This window comes from Phytophthora infestans, genomic scaffold, assembly GCF_000142945.1.
Source record: "Phytophthora infestans T30-4 supercont1.71 genomic scaffold, whole genome shotgun sequence".
Taxonomy (NCBI): domain Eukaryota; phylum Oomycota; class Peronosporomycetes; order Peronosporales; family Peronosporaceae; genus Phytophthora; species Phytophthora infestans.
The window spans coordinates 493,180-511,690 of NW_003303688.1; the positions used below are offsets into that span (position 1 = coordinate 493,180).

Genomic DNA, 18,511 nt, shown 5'->3' on the forward strand with positions numbered 1-18,511 from the left:
GGCTGGACAATTTGTTTCGCCTTACCAACTACCGGGTGAGGACTGTCGGGATCTCGCAAATACGTACGACTTTCTCGGGTGTTATGGATGAAGGGGTAGCTTTGTAAGGCCGAATTGTTTAGTTTACTTTGAACATGATTGGCATCCAGTCTGAGATCTGCTTCTTAGTAAACCTTCTCAAGCTTTTGAGCTATGTTTCGTTTCGATACGCGACCATGCTAGTAATTTGACATCCAAAAGTATTTTTTAATGCATTGTAGAGATCCTACAGGTAAGAACGACGTCACTTCGAAGGTGTCGGACTTTTGCCGCCTTCTTTGGTTTTCGATGGCCCTTAGGGCTTCTTGTTGATGCTCGCGATGAGCAAAATGAGCTCCTGCGTGCGAGCTCTGGCTTCTTCCTTGTCACGGCGAGCTCGTTCGTCCATCTCGATCTTGTCTTGACGACGGCGCTCTTCAGCTTCCGTCTTGTCCGCGAGGCGACGTGCCTCCTGGGTTGCAGCATCGTCACGACGTCGTTGATCCTCTTCCGCACGGCGGATTTCCGCCTTCCGCTCGGTCTCGCGAAGTAGCAAAATCGTATCTAGCATACTCCCTCCGCTCATTTTCGAGGCTGTTTCTAGCAAGTCCAGCTTGGATTTAAGCACCGTGGTCGCTTTAGCGGCTCGGATCCGCTTTGATTTTGCGAAACTTGCCTCCATGATCTCCTTGTCTCCTTCCATGGCGGACTTGGAGCCCGTTTCGTCGCGCAACGTGGTTAGATCCACTCCTCCAAATCGATTTGAGGCAGTCTGGAACTCAGCAGATCGGTTTTGGGCCACAGACGTTTTCGTCTGAGTTTCAGTCGTCTTAGGGAGCTTTGTGGGCCCCCGAGCCTTCGCCCGAGTCTTGGGTCCGGTCCGCGGCGATGCTGAAGTGCGTACGGTGCCAATATCCTCGTTCCGATCTTCTGAAGTAAAATGGGAGGCAAGCATATCTTGGAATCCCCCAGAGGTCGGCACGTTTTCGGTGTTCTGAAAGCTTCCATCTGCATTCACCTGACCGGCAGAGCTCTCCGCCACAGCACCGAACCCCACAGACTCTAACGAATTGCCGCCAACAGCAAATGAGCCGTCATCAGGCTCGACGTCGAAAGCGAAATCCTCTCTGAAGTCTTCTTCCTCGTTGTCGGCCCCGTCATCCATTACAACGACACTGGCCTTGTCGTCGATGGCGTTCTTTAGCTCTTTAGCGAGCTTGATGTGCGGCGGCATTTCAGAAGTCGCAGTCGGCTTCCTTGTGCTGTAGAGCACCTTGAATTTTCGCCGTAGGCTGTCAAACTCCCGCTCCGGCCACCCACGCATCCTACTTCCATTGTAGAAGCCCGCCAGCCTCTCCCATTCGTCCTTACCAAGGGGAAGGATGTCTTCAATGAGATTCAGCAAGCGGGAGATCTCTGCCATCTTGTAGTTTGCGCTACCCGACACCTTCGCCATCGTTAGAGCCACCGCTAGTGGCGTGAGACTGACGGCGTGGACTTGCTCGGCTTTGGCATAAAGCAGAATGAGAAACTTCGTGTACCGGCTTCAGTCGCTTTTGCTGCGCCCAGTTAGTGTCCAACCTGTGATTCGAAGGCCATTTGCCATCTTCAACCACGTTGCTCTCCAAAACCAACCGAATACCGCGGAAGAAGGTCGTACCGAGTGTGACCTTGCAGAAACTAAGAATAGAGAACATCAACATGAACAACACATCTTGATTGAGTGCCGTCTTCCTGGAGTCTCGTCCCTACGGAAGGTCCAATACCTCTACATCTCCCCTGTGGGTCCGTGACTCGCTCTCCGTGGCGGCTGCTACCTAGCCTGCTACCTCGCCTCGTCGAGCCTTGGCTCAAGGATCTTGCTTGTCTTGTATGTCTCTGTGGACACATCCATCGAGACCACAGCGACAGACAAACCACAAGTCGTCCCCATAACCAACGGTGACCTCCTCTCCGCGAAAGACGCGCTCTGTCGTCGCAACCACGACCGTCGTTCGGCGCCAATTGCTGACCTCCAAGAACTCTGCAACCGGCCGGCACGAGTGGATCGCGAACCGCATCAATCCCCCCATGGTCTCTGCATTTATTGCGACTTGAACGCGGTGGGCCGGAGATTCGGGACGTTGCTTCATCACCAATCGATATCCGTTGTTCCGCGGGCGCCGAGCTCGCGAGACACTGAGGTGCTCAAGCTCGCCGAGATACTGCCCGATCACCTCTCCGACGCCGATGTCCTCCGCCGCAACCACTGCCAGCGATGATGTACGCACGTTGCGCCCCAGGAATACCTTCGGAGACTCTGCCAAGCCGTTTCCGCACTTTCCTTCAAATGGGCAGGTGTTGACGTTACAGAATACATCCATGAGCGAGTTGCGACAGACTCCGACCCGGAACGGCGATGAGCATGTACACCAGCCGAAGTGCGGCACGTACGGGAATCTAATGTACGAAGGGTTATAGGATTCGCGGAGGTGAATAACACGATTTGGCCACCGCGCAGGCACGAAGAGCTGGAATGTAGGCGCCGTTGACCTTCTTGGCAGAGGACGGGGGGTCTCTGGCGAAGATGCCAACGACCCGTTATCGTTGAGCACAAGCAGTTCGCGGTTAAGCGGAGCATATGGGCAAGATGCACTTCGGCGGGCTTCACGACGCCCATGGCGAGCCGCAGATGTCTTTGAACGTGCTGCAAGTCGCACAGGAGAACGCGGAGGAGTCTCCAGAAGCAACGGGGAGGATGTCGTAGGACTGGCAGGTAAACGACGACTAACCGGACTGCGAGTTGCAGCACTCAGATCCTGCGATGATGGCAAGTTCGACTTGTCCTTCGGCACGCGATCCGTGAGCCCGGGCGATAACCATGGAGGCGTAGCAGTCCCTGATGACGCCAGATCGGACTCTGTGCTCTGGCTATCGGGTACTTCCTTGGTCTCCGGCGATGCCCTGCCCTGCATGACGTTTGGAGGAGTATTCTCGTCGTCGCTGTCAAGCACGCAGCGAACCTTCCAGTGCAGTCCGGGGTGTCTTAGATGCACCATGTCTCCTGTAGACACATACATGAGCGTTAAATAACAACACATAAACTTCACTGCTTGTCACCCACCTCTTCTCGCCTCTGGCCGAAATCGAAAGTGATGGCCAACTTGAAGTTGCGGAGCTTTATGCCAGAGTTTAAGTCGCTGGCTTCTATCAGAGTGATGGTCGACATAAAGGTTACAAATTTCTATATTAAATTTTAAGATGGCTACACGACATAAATCTAGGGGTAGGTGCGTCTCGTGAGACCAAATATACGTCTCACGAGAATTTATGTCATCTTAAACTTTGACATATCTGCTGCAAAAATGACACGTGCTTATGCTATTTATGGAAGGCACCCATTGGTTGATGACATTGCATTTCTATAGGTGACTTATAGTTTGTATTAAACCCAAGCTTTATCTACCGATAAATATACTCGGTTTACATTCTACCTTAATTAGGTCACTTCGCTCTCTTTTGAATAAAGAGGTGACCTGTGAACTGCCGTTAACTGAGAGTTTGTATACTCTCGGAAGATAACTTCCTTTAGCGCAAGGTGCTGTGTGACCTCGTCACAATGAACAACCGCAGACTACCCGACCCAAGGAGGTGGAAGTATCGGATCAACACCAGACCCTCAGATAATACTATTGCAATAGAATTGCTGCATCACAAGAAAATAAGTAATTGTTATCAGCGTGAAGGAACGCAAATAATTTATTGTCCGTAATGAAAATGTATTGCCATTACCCCGAGCTCACAGCAAGATCAATTCACTGAGCATGAACCACCTTGGCAACGGTGGCTGCTTTCCAAAAGCGCATATTCAGCTTCAAAAACAGCACGGTCTCCAGGTGCCTCGGGAGCATACCGTGGTGATGAAGTGACAGCGTATGCTTCGCGATGCTGAAAAGCTCTCCACGGTATTGGATGTCGGCGGGATGTACTCGACTCCGCGAAACTTCTTCCGGGCCGCGCGCTGCTTCTTTCGCGCTTCCAACACCTGATTCGCGAATCCTTGGGGTCGTGCAGTTCCCGCGTCTTCGCTGCCTGTGTCCGCTTCTGGCACGGTCTCGAACGGTAGCAGCATCAACTCCTGCTCACCCGTCAGCTCGTTGTCCTTTCCTGTCAACGTCAGCACACATGCCTCCTCGAAAGCAGGACTCTTAACTATAGAAGCGTCTGCCGCAAGGTACTTGTCAACCACTGGGTGTTTCACGACAAGAGCATCGAAGATATCACGCACGTCGAGAATCGTCAAGTGGTCCTCCTGAAGCTTCATTGTCGCGGACTGAAAGTCGCCGAAGTCGGACCGCAGCTCCTGTAGACGCTTCTCCTGCCTGCGTGTTGGCATCAACGCCACGACGTCGTCGTCATCGGTGTCCAAGGCAGACCGGATTGCTAAGTATCGGTCAATTTTGAACGTTGACGTCCATCTTGTTGTTTGGCGAAGAACTGGCCGTAAATCAGTTTTTTTCCTAAAAAAAATTAATTAATAAATTAGTAAAAAAAATCGTAATACCGGTAATACTGATTTCTTACCTGAGCGCAGCTGCTTTGCTGAGGCAGCGTAATTTTAGCATAAGCTGTTGAAGCTGCTCCATTAAAGGTTCGTCGTCAAGCAAGTACAATTTTACAGACGGTAGCTTGCACATCCAATGAATGGAACCTGAAGCAAATCAGCCAGCCGAGTGTTGACCGAGCAATTGTCAGCCACCAGAAAACAAATGCTCGCTGTGTCACGCTTAAAGAAAGGTAGAATACCTCTAAGAAACAAGACGTGACTCTCGGCCGACTGGTCTTCAGTCTTTTCATCGACAATCGGTGCTAGTGCTAGCAACACCTTTTCCGAGCGCTGGTCGTGCTCAAAAACCGCAAAAACGGCGACATAGTGCTCCGATTGAAAGCTCCAACCATCAAGCATGACACCAAACGAGGCAGGAAGAATATCGGCGATCTCCATTTCAACCTCCTTGGTCAGCAGGACCGCATACTTCAGCAGCGTCTCCGAGCAAATCGTTTTCATGGTCGTGTACTTGGCCACAGTAGGATCTTCGCAAAAGGAGAAAGGCAGGTTGCACGCCGTGACGTAGTCGAGCCAGGAGTAGATCGTCTGGCTCTTCTGGTCGATGAAGCTTACGAGCGTCCCCGAGTTGACCCCGCTGGTCGTCATCGTTGCGACGTAGTCAGGGTGTTACTTCGTCACATGAAGGAAGATATTGGAGTAGCCAGTCTTCAAGTCTTGTTTGCGGACTGTATACCACACTGGCAGCGGTAGTAATCGGTAGGCTCGTCTTGGCCATCGAGCAGCGGCGTGAAAAAGTAAGAGCAGACTTGCTTGGTACTGAAGGTGGCTTAAGAGGTCATGGCGAAAGCAGAAGTGAGAGATAAATATTAATCGGGAGCTTTACATCATGCACCATTGGTGCGTGCAGCACCAACCAAGCTGTAGGGCGTAATTACGAGGTATATGAAGGCTGTGAGTGGGCGAAACGTAAATTTCGTAAAAAAAAATGTATGGCTTGGACTTGGTAAAAATAAATTACTGGCGATGGACTGATTTTTTTTCCAAAATAACTTATTGACTGCAAAATATTGCATTGGATTTCCAATACAATTATTATTTCGGAGGGCCATCTTGCACCGCAACAAAATTGCAGTCATGGACGCGGGGAGGGTCGCAGAGTTCGGTTTGCCTTCGTCGCTCTTGCAGCGACACGACTCGATCTTTGCCTCCCTTGCCAATCGATCAGGTCGCCTCTAACATTAAAGCTAAAAAAAATGAGTTTGTTTATGCACTTCAACTTGGCTGTGATTGGTTTGATCCAATTTTACACACCAATTGTACATAGAATATCAGACATTAAAACTCATCGAATCGGCCGAAGATGAACTTGCTGCAGGGCAAGAGCAACCAGTATCTACGCGAGGCTATACTCGAGGAAAGCGTGGAGAAGGCGCGGCGCTACCTGACGCTCAAGATTGGCAAGGCTGATGTGGCGGCGCTTACGGAAAGTGGCGGCTTCTCCATGCTGCACTGCGCCTGCCTCGTGGGGAACACGCAGATCGCCATGATGCTACTTCAGCACGGGGCCGACGTACTCGCGCTAACTGACGTAATACTACTGAGCACTGCTGGTAAAACAGTAGTTGGTGCCTTTTAACCTCCCAATGTTGCTGCCAGGATGGCTACACGGCGCTGGATCTGGCCATCTGGAGGGGTCACTTACAGATCATCGAGTTGCTGCGGTCTCAGGGCTGCGTGGCGCCCATGAAAGGTACAGTAGGCTGTAGAGTAGTTGTAGTTAGTGATGCAGAATATTGCGTACTGATACGTGTTGCTGTTAGAGCCCGAGAGTTTGAATGGCAAAGCGATCTCCCACCTTGGACGCAAAGCCACCGTCGTCTTCTTCGAGCCTAGCACGAGCATCCGCACAAGCAGTTTGCGTGGTCTTTACTACGAAGATAAAGGAGAAGCCAAGCTCGTGAACCTCTGGGCCGGCACCGACTACAAAATCGTAGGCTCGAATCCATACTACGAGGAGCTACGCAAGTTTGACTACCAGTACGCCGAGATTCCAGTGACACTCCCGCAAGACTACGACGCCATGCTACAGGGAGCTCTACAAGGGGCGGCATTCTTCGATAATGACAGTGACAGTGAGAGTGACAATGAGATCGAAGAGATCGTAGATGTCCGAGTGCCTCCTGGTCCACTCGGTGTGCTACTCGATAGCGGGATTCAGGAATGTGCTGTCGTTCACGGCTTCACCAACCTCCCGACAGGCGAAAAGGGTCCCATTGAGCAGCATGGAGACGTGTATCCAGGCATGTACATCATGAGCATCAACGAGACTAATGCATCGCTCATGTCGCTGCAGCAGGTCACCCAGCTACTGGGCAAACTTGCGCGTAAGGAGAAGCTCATCCGCTTCGCCGTCTTCCGTCCAGGATCGCCACGCAACCGCAGCATGACAGACACAGCCTCCGAGGTCTCCAACCAGCGCTTGTCTGTCACGTCCAATGCCTCGTTGCCACCTCCAGTGCTAGTTGCAGCCAAGCCGCCAACTCCAAGCTCCGGTCTTGCAAGTTTCTCGTCACGTTTTGCTAACTTGGCAGCGTCTGTCATGGATAAAAAGCCTCCCACCCCTCGAACCAGCATCACGTCGGCAGCAGATGCAGGAACTCCCAAAACAGCCGAGTGAGCGAGCTGTAGTATGCCAGCTACAGCTCACAGCTCGGAAGAATGTCCCTATCGGTGAAGGCCTAAGTGACCAAAGAAAGAGAGAGCGATAAGCGTTTGATGGACGTCACTTTTCTTTTCTTGTTTGCTCTGGTTTCCTTAGACACAGAACTGTACACGGTAGGTATTGGACTCAAGTTGTCTCCTTTTTGCTAGCTAAATAATACGGGGAACTCCGGGTCTAGAGCACCATGTACACCATTCCCCGGTAAACGTCGGGTCCTGGCAGCGTCCAGGACGCAAGCGCGCAGTTCTGGTTGAAGAAATACTGCTTGCCTGTCGTCTGCGAGACCACAGCCTGCCACCCGATTCCTGTGCCGTCCGGGCTTTCTCCCACGTCCTCAAATGTCGAGTCCACAAGGTAATCCACGAAGGTTCCATCGCCCATGGCTAGAGTCAAGTTAAAGAGACTCGTACGAGGTCCGCCGTGCTGCTTCAGATGCTGCTGGGCACGCCGAGCTGCAGGGGCAGCGTTTCTATCCAATAGGCTGATGAAGTTGGCTGCGATCTTGGCTGCACGCTCGGCATTGGCCTTGCTCTCGAACGATGTGAGTGCAGCCATTGCCGTCTGCGTACTGGCTGGGGCTGCCGTCGTTGACTTCATTTCCTTGCGAAGATCACGCAGACTCGCCGAAATCTGGTCCATCCGGTTCAGATGTACCTGCAAGTCTTCGAGCTTGAGTGTCTCCTCTTCAGGCTCTGGGGCAGGAGCTTGAGTTGGCATTTGGGTCGACTCCGGAGCAGTCGTTGGAGTGGGAGGTGGCGCAGCACGTGCCTTCTTGGTGGCACTGACATTGGTCATACTGCTAGTAAGCATGTCTGCCACCTTTGGAGGTGGAGGAGGGGCACTTGAAGGCTGAGGGGCAGGCGCTCGTCTGGAGTCGCGACCGCGTCGTCCTCCTGAACCAACGACCAACTTCTTCGCCACCATATGAACGACCACGGGCATTTCCACTTCCTCTGTCTCCATACTCAGCCGTGAAGAATTTTCGAGCTGGATTTCTTCCACCGCAAATTCTTCCGACCGTCTTGGGACGATGCCTACATTTACAGGATGGATCTCCTCTATGACCAGCTCTTCCACCTCCACTTCTTCCAAATCCAAGCTGCGACGTGGGACAGTTCGCACATTTTCGGGCATTATTTCCTCAACAGTCAGCTCCTCCACCTGCACTGGGATCGGCACATTCTCCAGCTTGCCACTGAACCTGCTCTCCACGATCTTCGAGTTCTCGTCCACAGTCAGGAAACTGGCAGAGTCCGAGTCGTTGGACATGGTGTCCAAGCTGGCATTCTCTTCCTCAGTTAGGAAACTTGCCACTTCCACCTTGAGCACGGTGGGTCCGTCCACTTCCAGCGTCATGACTCTAGCCTGCGATAAGGACTGCCGTACCGCGTCGTGTGTGTGGCCTTCCGTGTTGAGGAAGTTGCCAGCGTCGTCCTCGGCATACTCTTCTTCCTCGTCGCTATACTCTGCTAGCTCTGCTGCTTCGGCTTCGTAATCTCTCTCAGGCCTCGTCGGTTGCTGTGTAAATGTCTCCTTGTACTTACCAATGCCTAGATCAAGTTCTACGGGAGCGGGAGGGGCTAAAATGCTATCACCTAACAGTTGCGGTTGCAGTTCCTCCACGTCTAATCGGTCCTCGTCCTCTCCAGGCGACGATGGCGACGTGGACGCCTTGGACAACCGTTCACTCTTTCCCATTGAAGAAGAAGTTGGTCGAAACTGGAACATGTTGGGCACTTGTTTACGAATACCAGAGGACCCATTGCCACTCCCTCTGTTGCCTTCTTCCGCCGAGTCCTGGGAGCTCGTACCAGTCGTAGAGTCCGAGAGGAAACTGCGTCGAGTCTCGTCCGACGTTTTCCCGGCCGACGCGTGCGACCGAGCTAGGAAGGAGCTGTTAGACGCCAGAGAGCTGCGGATGCTGCCGTCCGAGCTGACGCGAGAGGTGTCGCTCTGTCGTGCAGACGACGCACGACGTGGCAGTTCTCGACTCTGCATTTTACTGCTGCACTTGACACAAATCCGAGTCTTGCGCTTGCCTCCGGGCGCTGACAGATCACTCAGTCGTTGATGCGCTGTCACAAGTTCCTGTATGCTGCACTGATTGCAGATTACGTCTCCACAAGCTGCACAATTGTACTTCTTCCGTACGAGAGAGAAGCTTCGAGTGCACACCACACAGCACACACGACGACTGAGAGGCACCATGTCTCTCGGTCCAGCGTACACGAGCATATCCAGACGACGCTGGTTGATATGGTCTCGTATGCAGGCGGAGCGCATGGCTGCAGTGTCCACCATCTTGTGCACCAGCCACGAAGGCAGACGATCTCCAAGGTCGTTGATCACCATCGTCACAAACTCCAGACTCCCAGGTGCTCGTTCACTCCACGTCTGCAGCGTCAGCGTCTTGGCACGCACAAAAAGATGTTTGGTATCGCGAGGAGGGAGTACATCCAGCTCGACACTTTTACACAGTCGGTAGCCAACACGTCGGCCGTCTCCGTCTTCGAAGGAATCCACGAGCTCGACGTAGACATAGTCCCGGTGTTTGGCAACAGAGGGAGCCAACGACCGCACACAGTGCCATTTGACACATACGAAGCGCTCTTCAGGTGTGCGTGGTACCAACGTGTACAGGACTTGTCCGTCCAGAAACTCGCTGGGGTTTACAGCGCTCTCGTGGTCTGCAAAGTCGGCGCTGGTCTCCGTGATGAGCAGGTCGGTGATCTCTCGGAACGTCGCACTGACGTTGCATTTTCCCCTCACAGCGGCATCCAGCAGCGTGTTGTCCGGCCCACTTCTCGCTCGATGGATCGTCACGCCCTCTCTCGCTCTGCTGGGCGTCCAGCGCACACGCCCGAAGCCCAGGCTTAGGTTATAGGCATCGTCCACAGATTTGTCGATGAAGTTGACGAGCGCCTGGAGGCGCTCGGTCGAGAGTTCAGGCAGATTCTGCGCCATGTCACTTACCATTGATGACATGCTCTCGTCACGGAGACTCGAGGGCGACGTGACCGACGATGAGCGCGCAGACGGAGAGCGGTTGGACAGAGAGGTCATGGACGCAAAGCCTCCCGATCGCGTGGACGAAGCTGAGTCTCGTGACGGCGACGGGGCTGGTGATCTCGATGATGAAGGGGAGCGCGTAGATTTCCTGGGTCGCGGTTGACTGTGATATCTCTCCTGATGCTGTTGTTGTGGGTCGAACGGGTCGTCTTCCTCGTCGTCGTCTCGGTCCAAGTAGGGAGTACGTCGTCCATTATTGCTGCGACTGCTGCTGCTGCTGGGAGCGTTTGAGTCCGTGAGCGTCTGACGTCGACGCCTGTGCAGATTGAGTTTGGCGACACTGAGAGCGGCGCTCAAGGTCTCGGAGGCGGCGGCGGTGAGGGCCGAGACAGCGGAAGGCGCCGAACCTGCGACGGCGAGTCCTCCAAGCATGGGCACGGACGCGCCTCGGGGCAACGTGATGAAGGGCGCGTACTCGGGGCGCGGCATGCCGCTGCGTAGGTACTGCCCTGGCCAGACTATGAACGATTCCTTTGAAGGAGAGAGCAGACGGGAAAATGACTCAATCAGTGTGCATTTGCATTTTCAGTGCCAGTTTGTTAGACTGAACCACAGTAGGTATCGAACAGCTGTTTATTTTTATTTTATGAAGTGTGTTGCGAAAATTAAATAGTTTTAACCGGTGTGGGCAAACAAATACTGTAGCTTCACGGTGTAGATCTATTGCAAGTTTTTCAATCGAAGGTCGCAACCTTGAGATCAGAAGGACTAGTAGCCTACTTCCCTGTCATTAGGCAAATAATGCATGCGCTTTCAGTGTTTCCGCCCGGTTAATCTTCACTTGGGACTTAGATAAAGCTGTGGCAATTACTGATTTTCTATTCGGAACGTGAGTGAATCGGTGTAAACTATTTTGTAGAAATACATGATGATCAGCACAGAGAGACACCACGTACCGATTCAGCATGAAATGCAAATTACACTGATCGCGTCATTTTCCCTACGACGACCCAATGGGGGGTTAGGGCATCAGATCGCTTGTGTGATACAGCCGGGTCTACGCATACTTTTCCAGGTCAACGGCCGTTGCCTGGAGCCATTTCGCGAGAGAAATTCAAAAGGCAACTTTTGAAAAGTAAATTTCCAATGGAAGTCAGCAGTAATACATAAGTACCAGTATCGAGAAGACGACTATCCATAGACGTTTTGCAGCTCTTTGCTTTCAGAAACGGGCTGCAAATCGGCAGTGCCAAGTTTGTTTGACCTGCGTGTGTGCCAGCGAAACAGGCGACAGAGGGTTTTGTGGTGAGTGAGGACGCGGAGAGGGTACAGACTTACTGGCGACTGTCGCCGAAGTGGGAGTCTATTCAGATTCGCTGAAATCGGCCGACATGTTCAGGGCCCACACATATTGAAAGCTTGTCAGCACTGTCGGAAATGTTGGAATTGTTGCTTCGATCGAAATGAGGCACGCGCCACGGCCTTGCATTTTCAGCGAGTTCGCGCTGTCCTATCCATACCTCTCCGGTTTGGGGGAACTAACAGAAGGCAAGACTGTCAGCAGGTTTCCTGCCATGTTTTCGCCAACAGCTCTCGCTCTCTCTACACCGCGAGCAATAAGAGCTGGCCAAGGTGAGCAGCGGGCAACTCGCTCGCAAGTGATTAATCGAGGCAACAAGGCCAATCAACAGCAGCAACTGTAACATCAACAACGTGTAATAACCAGCCGCCACTCGAGAAGCACAGACACGCAAAGCCCATTGCGTCACCCCCGCTTCTTTCATCACTACTTGTACAACCTTGGCGCTTGTTCCGCCCCAGCTTCGAGGCTCGAATCAACATCACTGGTGCAATTCAGTTGAACGGGTGCGATTACAGTACATGTAACACATTGGTCCGTTATTTACGGTTCTATTTACAATGTGACGATGAGTCACTCTCTCGAGGGCATTCTTCATGTATAGTGTCAATACAAACTGCCGGTCATGGCGCAGGAAGTGATCATCGCTGGGCGCAGCTACTCGCTGTCTGAGACACTACGCAGCGCCGAGCTGGCTCCGATCTTCGAAGACGCATGGACAGCATCACGCGTGTGGGAAGCCAGTCGCTTCTTGGCTGAGCGCCTTGTACACTTCGCCTCTGGGTCACCCGTCACCTTCAACGTGAGCGCCGGGCAATCAGTGCTGGAACTGGGCAGCGGCTGTGGCCTTGCGGGACTCGTGGCGGCCTCATTGGGTGCAGATGTACTGCTCACGGACCAACGTGAGGCGCTTGAGCTGCTGGAACGCAACGTCGAGACCAACGCGACGTCCAATACCGAGCGAGCGCGTCTTCACGTGGCCGAATTCGTCTGGGGCTCCGACTGGAGTTCGCCCCGCAGTAGCTACAACTACATTCTCGTGTCGGACTGCATCAACCCCATTTACGGACAGGACAGCTGGAGAAACCTGGCGCGTAGTATCTATAGATTTAGCAACGAGGAGACGATCACCTACTTAGCCCACGAAGCCAGGGGAGAGGACGAAGCTATGGGAGATTTTTTGGACTCCAGTGCTGCGATGTTGCGGTGCGAACGCATTGGTCAGCAAGGTAGAATCAGCCTCTTTAGGATCAGGAAGCAGTACAAATAGAGGGATAATGGCTGGTTTAGTGGTGGGATATTGGTAATGACATTGTCAAAAGACTCCATCGCGGTCTTCTGGGGCCACGCCGGAGGTTTCCCTTCAACTGGAAGCTCGCGGCAACGTTCCAGCTGCGTCGTCTTGCCAAGACTACTACAGTATCGTCCAACCAGGAGCTCTGTATCGTTAAACCAGACACCACCTCGAGACAGAGCAGCTACTTCGTTGCTGGAGGTGCTACACACTTTAGTACGCGGCATTAAGGGCGAGATGAGCAACTTTACGAGGAGCATGCGAGCGATGGACTAGCCGGCAGACAACACAATCCACATTGTCGGACAGAACGGACCGCGCTATAATTCTCCAGCAGTGGCAGCCGAAGATCGCGATTTTTTCGCCCGCGAGAGCGAGTTGGAGGCCGACAAGGAGTTGACACTAGCTGTGGTTCGTCTCCAACTTTACTGCCATGTCTGTGACGATCTCTCACTCTTCTCTTTTTTGCAGTCTGCGTTGACTCGAGAGCGTCATTGTGCCGTGGCCGACAAATAGTTTTACTCTTTCGATCGACGGAAGCAAATCCGTGGCAGCAAGTAAATGAGGAGCTCGACTTTTTTCTATTCTATTTACTATACTCTGGGTTAACGCCGTGGTTTGCCATGCCCAAATGTTAGAACCAACAAAGGCACTTTTTCCTATCAACGAAACAGCAAAGACGCTGTTGCTACAGAAACTGCTCGTATCGACCGCCATCGCAGGAAGATCGAACATCTGCTGCATGTCCTTCAGGCCGAGATCGCCAAGGAGACACGGAGAGAAATTGGTAGTTAGCCTGCAGCTAGTGCTACTGCACCCTTGACGTAGGTTTCACGTTCTTTGTGTTGTAGTAGTAGAATTTCTCGAGTTTAGTGGACCCAGTGAATCGGGGTCGCGGCAGTCTCGACGATGCGTAGCGTTGATCACCAAGACTCGCTACGAGGCAGCACATCGGATCATGCGCATCTTAAAGGTATAAATGGATATACACTACGTAGTCTACGACATACTGTACATGCACACTGTGCCCATATTTGCCCACGTTCTCCAACTGCAGGAACACAAAATCGTGATCCGAGTACCAGCTGCAGACTATTTACACTAGGTGATCGAAGAAGCAAAGGCGCTCAGGTCTTGAATATGCTCGGTTCGTCGATCTCTTCATCCTATTCGTGCGATAGTTTTGCTGCCTAGGAGCCGAAGGCTGGCACCTAATGTTTGCCACTAAACTTTTTTATACCGTGATTGAAATCTACTACCAAGGTAATTTTATTTCCGGAGCGCTGCATGAAGTCTATTTGGCTTGAGCGCTTTCGATGTGTCACCGAGTTGTGCCGTCTTGGAGCTCCGTTTGATTGTTTTCTAGGCGTAAAAACGCACCGTTAGGGTCATTCAAGCGATTGGTTCGTCAAAAGGACCTGGCACCTTTTTCAACGTGGAGCGAGCCCGTCGTGGTTCGTCTTCGGTTGCAAAACTCGAAACATATCCAGAAGACGCCATTGGCGATTTTGATGAGTTGCCATGCTCGGGAAACAAAATACGCTGCTCTTCTTCAAATTGAGCTCTTCGGTGCAGCCGTTCTTCGAGCTCTCGCTTTCTCTTTTGGTAGAATTGCTCACTATTTAGTCGCTGCATCCAAGCAAAAAAAAAGATTTGGAGGTATTATTTTTTCAATAAACGAGGTAAAATGTAAGCAAAGACGTCGCTCGTACCTCCTGCGCCTCACCACTAGCATCTCTGTCGGATGGGAGATTATTCAAATCGGTGGTAATCTCTGACGATGAGAGTTTATTGGCGCCAATCCGACCCAAGGCTTTCGAGATTGCTCGAGTACGTTGCAATTTTGTCTATGTAGAGCGAAAGAATATCACAATATTGATCAGATGGACCGTACTTTTTTCCTCTAGCTAGACCACACCTCCAGTGACAGAACCGTGTGCTCCAAAATGCGAAGTCGATTCTCAAGAGTTGACGAAAAGTCCATTATGCGTTTAAATTGAGACTCAGTGTCCTTCCGTGCTGCCTGAAGCTGTCAAAATGGTGTTATTTTTTCTCGTGGATCGATTTGACAACATCTAGCAATCAAAGCAGATCCTACCGTGTTTTCTTTCGTCGCGCCTGCATCTTGGTGAAGATCATCTCCAATTTCATCGAGTGCTGCGAGCATTCGCCTCCTCTACATGTAGAGAAAGAAACAAAGGTATTAATAAGTCAAGGGTGTGATACGAACTAGAAATGGTTAAAATAAACCAGATCGTCTGTCCGAGTCTCCATCAAATCTTCAGCTGTGGCCACTCTGTCAGCCAATTTGCTGCTTCGATCTTCACTCGCTTGTTGAGCTTCAAGTGCACAAGCTTGCAATAGTTGCAATGCATTCTTCAGTGTGATCTGCTTCTCTCGTAAATCTTCGATCGCACTCGACATGGCCCTGTTGTCTTTGTGGACGCTCGCAGCCCCTTCTTTCTTCACCTCGTCAACTTCGAATTGAAGAGCTACTACCGTCCCACTTAGAAGATGCTGAGTATCAAGGCACTTCTTCAACACATCCTTGACTTCTGTGTGTCCGTGTTCAAGTTCCTGTTGGAGTTGGCTGAGTCGTTGCTGCAGCTCTCCACAATGTGTTTCGTATCGGCCAGCATTCTCTGATGCTTCAGCTCGCCATGATGCGTCTATTTGGTGCACTAGCTGCTCCAATTCTTTGCCCTGAAACACCAGTCCGTCAACACTAATCCTTTCCTTTAAAAAAGAAAATCCAGAGAAAGTTTACCAGCTGAGCCACCGTTCTTTCCAGTTGAAAACTCTTCTCCGACACAGACGAACGCACAAGTGCCAACTCCTGTATAACCGCAAAACGACCGCTAAGCTCTACCTTCTCTCTTACGTGTATCAGCCGCTGCCCTACGCACCTGGTCGAGCGTGAGTGTTGTTGTGTCTGTCAGATTCTCCACCTTCCGCTCTGTAGCTGCTTGGCTTGAGTGAACCTCGTCAATTCGAGCCTCAAGTGCAAACACGTGCGCCTTCAGCTCCTCAATCTCTTGCTGGAACTGATGCTTAACATCACCAAGAACTGCATCGTTGGTTTCAGCGAGAAATGGCAGATACTCTTGGCATTGTTGGAATTGTTCTTCCAGTGTGACCATACGCGGCTGCTGACGCTCCAACTCGGCTGATAACTTTTCCATCCATGTCTCCACTTTAGCTGCATGTCCTGCGAGTTCACTTTGTGCCTGCTGTGACGTCTGCTCCACGTATTCCTGGTTGAGTCGAAATACTTTGGAGAGCGACCCGAGCTTCTGATCGTTGGACATCTGGGAACTCTCGAGTTCCACCAGTCGTTTCTCAAAGGTCTGCGTGGATAAGCAAGCGGCTGACACCCGCTCCAGCTGCACCTCAAGAAAAGAAATATATGCATTGCGATCTGTTAGTAGTTTCTTGGTGTTCTTCTCGTTGCAGTGCTTGAGCAAGGCATTGCTACGCATGTAGTCATCGTAGTAGGAACCAGAGCCTTGTGCCATAATGGTCGGAGTATCGGGGCAGCCTTAACGGTTTTGCGCCGGTTCGGACCATTTTGCAAAGCTTGACAAGACACAGCGAAAGATATGGCGGCAGCGGCTCCGAATGAGGTGGAGGAAGTGATCAAGCAGCTCAAGAGCAAGCCTGGCTTCTCGTCTTACATTCTCATGAATAATGACGGCATCGTGGTCAAGTACGAGAATCTTGAGTACAAGGAGGCTATCATGCACGCCTACCACGTGCTCAGTCTCTACGGCCGCACTAAGAAGCATTTGTACAAGCTCTTTCCGGACCCAAACGAGAGCGAGATCGAGTGGTTGAGACTGCGCACCAAGATGCATGAGATGATTATCGCCCAACACTTGAGGTTTACCCTCGTGGTCTTACAGCAGGCAGAGGCGACGGATACAGCGCCAGAGCCCATCGGACGTGGAGTCGTAGAGGAGACTGCGAATGGAACGAAGGAGGAGGAGAAGCCTGTACCCGCTACATGACCGAGTGGTGGGCATAGTTGTTTGAAGTGGCAGTTCAACATCAACCAGAGTGATGGACATTCTAGTTGAAGTTGGAGTGCGCTTTAACAAATCACATGTTTGCTCATAAACTTACCGCGTTCTTCAGTACTATAAAATTTGCAACTGAGGGAGCTCGCTCGTCCTGCTTTATGGTACGAAAATGGCATTTAGCACACCGCACCCGACGACCATCACGTACACACGCGAGTCGGCAAGAGTCACACCCTGACCCTGACACTAGTGGTGAATAAGAGCAGCTTGGAATCAGAATAATTTAAACAATCTAAAAACTTTCTAAATTATATAAGCTATATCAAAATGAATTATAATAACTCAAAACTGCGCCTTGAACTTCTATCACTCTATGCAATACATTTTAACATATAAAGTGGGTTCGCCGGGAATTAGTGATGGTTTCGAGTAATTTCGAAAATATTTAAAACGATTTGCTTGTGCAGTATTAATTGCGAAATTGCTCAAAATAGATCAAAACAACCCTAGGTCGACCGCTTATCAGAATGTTGATAACGCAGCATTCTGTTCTGGCATCTCTCTCTCGAGGGCTTCATGGCTTTCTGGATAAGAGTGCACCCGTGCCCAGTCTGCAGCCTCCTTCTGAGCGGCGTGATGATTAACGTAGATGTACGCTAGCATATCGACCTTCTCTGTCGTCAGCTTGTTGCGCTTCTTGGAATGGATGAAATCCATGATGCTCCATGCTCGCTCGCTTGCCGCCGAGGACGTCGGTATTGCAAATACGAGCTTGGCGATCTCCCACAGCAACGGATACTCATTTCGGTTAGAAGACCACCAGTCCTGAGGATCCGCTCCCGCATATATCGCTCTCTTTGCAGCTGGCCACCGCCGCTTCTTACCAGCAAAGCGATACAAAGCTTGATTGAACTGATTTCTAGTCACTCGTAAGCGCGTAAGTATACCCGTCCTTGTTGCAAACGCACATCCTTGCTCGATAGTATCACCTTCGTCGGAGCCGACAAAGCGATTCAGGTCAGTGTGGGGGTCTAGGAGAAATGCTAACCCTGCAGCGTCAGTGTGCACAAAATCCCAGCGATATTTAACACACGCCTTGATTGACGCTTGTAGATCCGACTGTTCAGTCTCAGTGCCGTAAGCAGGGTGGTTTAGCAGCTCCTAAAACCGAGAATAAACGCGTGAGATTGGACAGTTGTCTGACTCGAGCTCACGAAGGGTTTGAATCACGGGGTCAAGAAATCCCACAACTTGTTCAAGCTATTCCAAAATCCCCGATCTTTGATATTTCTTCTCACTTGACGGCATTTTTCTTTAGCTGTTGCGCTTGAGGCAGAATTCCGGATTAAATCTGAAAATTGCGGCTCCAAATACAGTTTTTAGCACGTTCTTATTCTCAAGCACCCGGGATAGACATACGTGGAGAGAATACCAACGCGTGCTGACGGGTACAACCAACGCTCTGTGATGTTCGTTTAGCGTCTCGCTCAGTGTTGTTTGAAACTGGCTAAGCACGGCGTGATGGTCTCGGACATACGTG

At 51.4% G+C, this 18,511-nt stretch overlaps 5 protein-coding genes across 5 annotated transcripts; 3 read left to right on the plus strand and 2 right to left on the minus strand.

Annotated features, from left to right (window-relative positions):
- Positions 1–5,927: 5,927 nt before the first annotated feature.
- On the plus strand, positions 5,928–7,301 carry PITG_18655 (uncharacterized protein; the record flags this gene model as incomplete). Its single annotated transcript, XM_002997513.1, has 4 exons — positions 5,928–6,155; positions 6,224–6,317; positions 6,388–7,204; positions 7,250–7,301. 4 exons carry the CDS (start codon positions 5,928–5,930, stop codon positions 7,299–7,301), a joined length of 1,191 nt encoding a protein of 396 aa, XP_002997559.1.
- A 162-nt stretch (positions 7,302–7,463) lies between these two features.
- On the minus strand, positions 7,464–11,265 carry PITG_18656 (uncharacterized protein; the record flags this gene model as incomplete). The annotated part of the gene is made up of 2 exons (XM_002997514.1): positions 7,464–10,791; positions 11,255–11,265. The coding sequence occupies 2 exons, from the start codon at positions 11,263–11,265 to the stop codon at positions 7,464–7,466; spliced, it is 3,339 nt and encodes a 1,112-aa protein (XP_002997560.1).
- A 1,018-nt stretch (positions 11,266–12,283) lies between these two features.
- Positions 12,284–12,928, plus strand: PITG_18657 (uncharacterized protein; the record flags this gene model as incomplete). The annotated part of the gene is made up of 1 exon (XM_002997515.1): positions 12,284–12,928. One exon carries the CDS (start codon positions 12,284–12,286, stop codon positions 12,926–12,928), a length of 645 nt encoding a protein of 214 aa, XP_002997561.1.
- A 2,253-nt stretch (positions 12,929–15,181) lies between these two features.
- On the minus strand, positions 15,182–16,467 carry PITG_18658 (uncharacterized protein; the record flags this gene model as incomplete). Its single annotated transcript, XM_002997516.1, has 4 exons — positions 15,182–15,346; positions 15,422–15,655; positions 15,720–15,788; positions 15,901–16,467. The coding sequence occupies 4 exons, from the start codon at positions 16,465–16,467 to the stop codon at positions 15,182–15,184; spliced, it is 1,035 nt and encodes a 344-aa protein (XP_002997562.1).
- Positions 16,468–16,551: 84 nt separating this feature from the next.
- Positions 16,552–16,959, plus strand: PITG_18659 (uncharacterized protein; the record flags this gene model as incomplete). Its single annotated transcript, XM_002997517.1, has 1 exon — positions 16,552–16,959. The coding sequence occupies one exon, from the start codon at positions 16,552–16,554 to the stop codon at positions 16,957–16,959; it is 408 nt and encodes a 135-aa protein (XP_002997563.1).
- Positions 16,960–18,511: the final 1,552 nt, after the last annotated feature.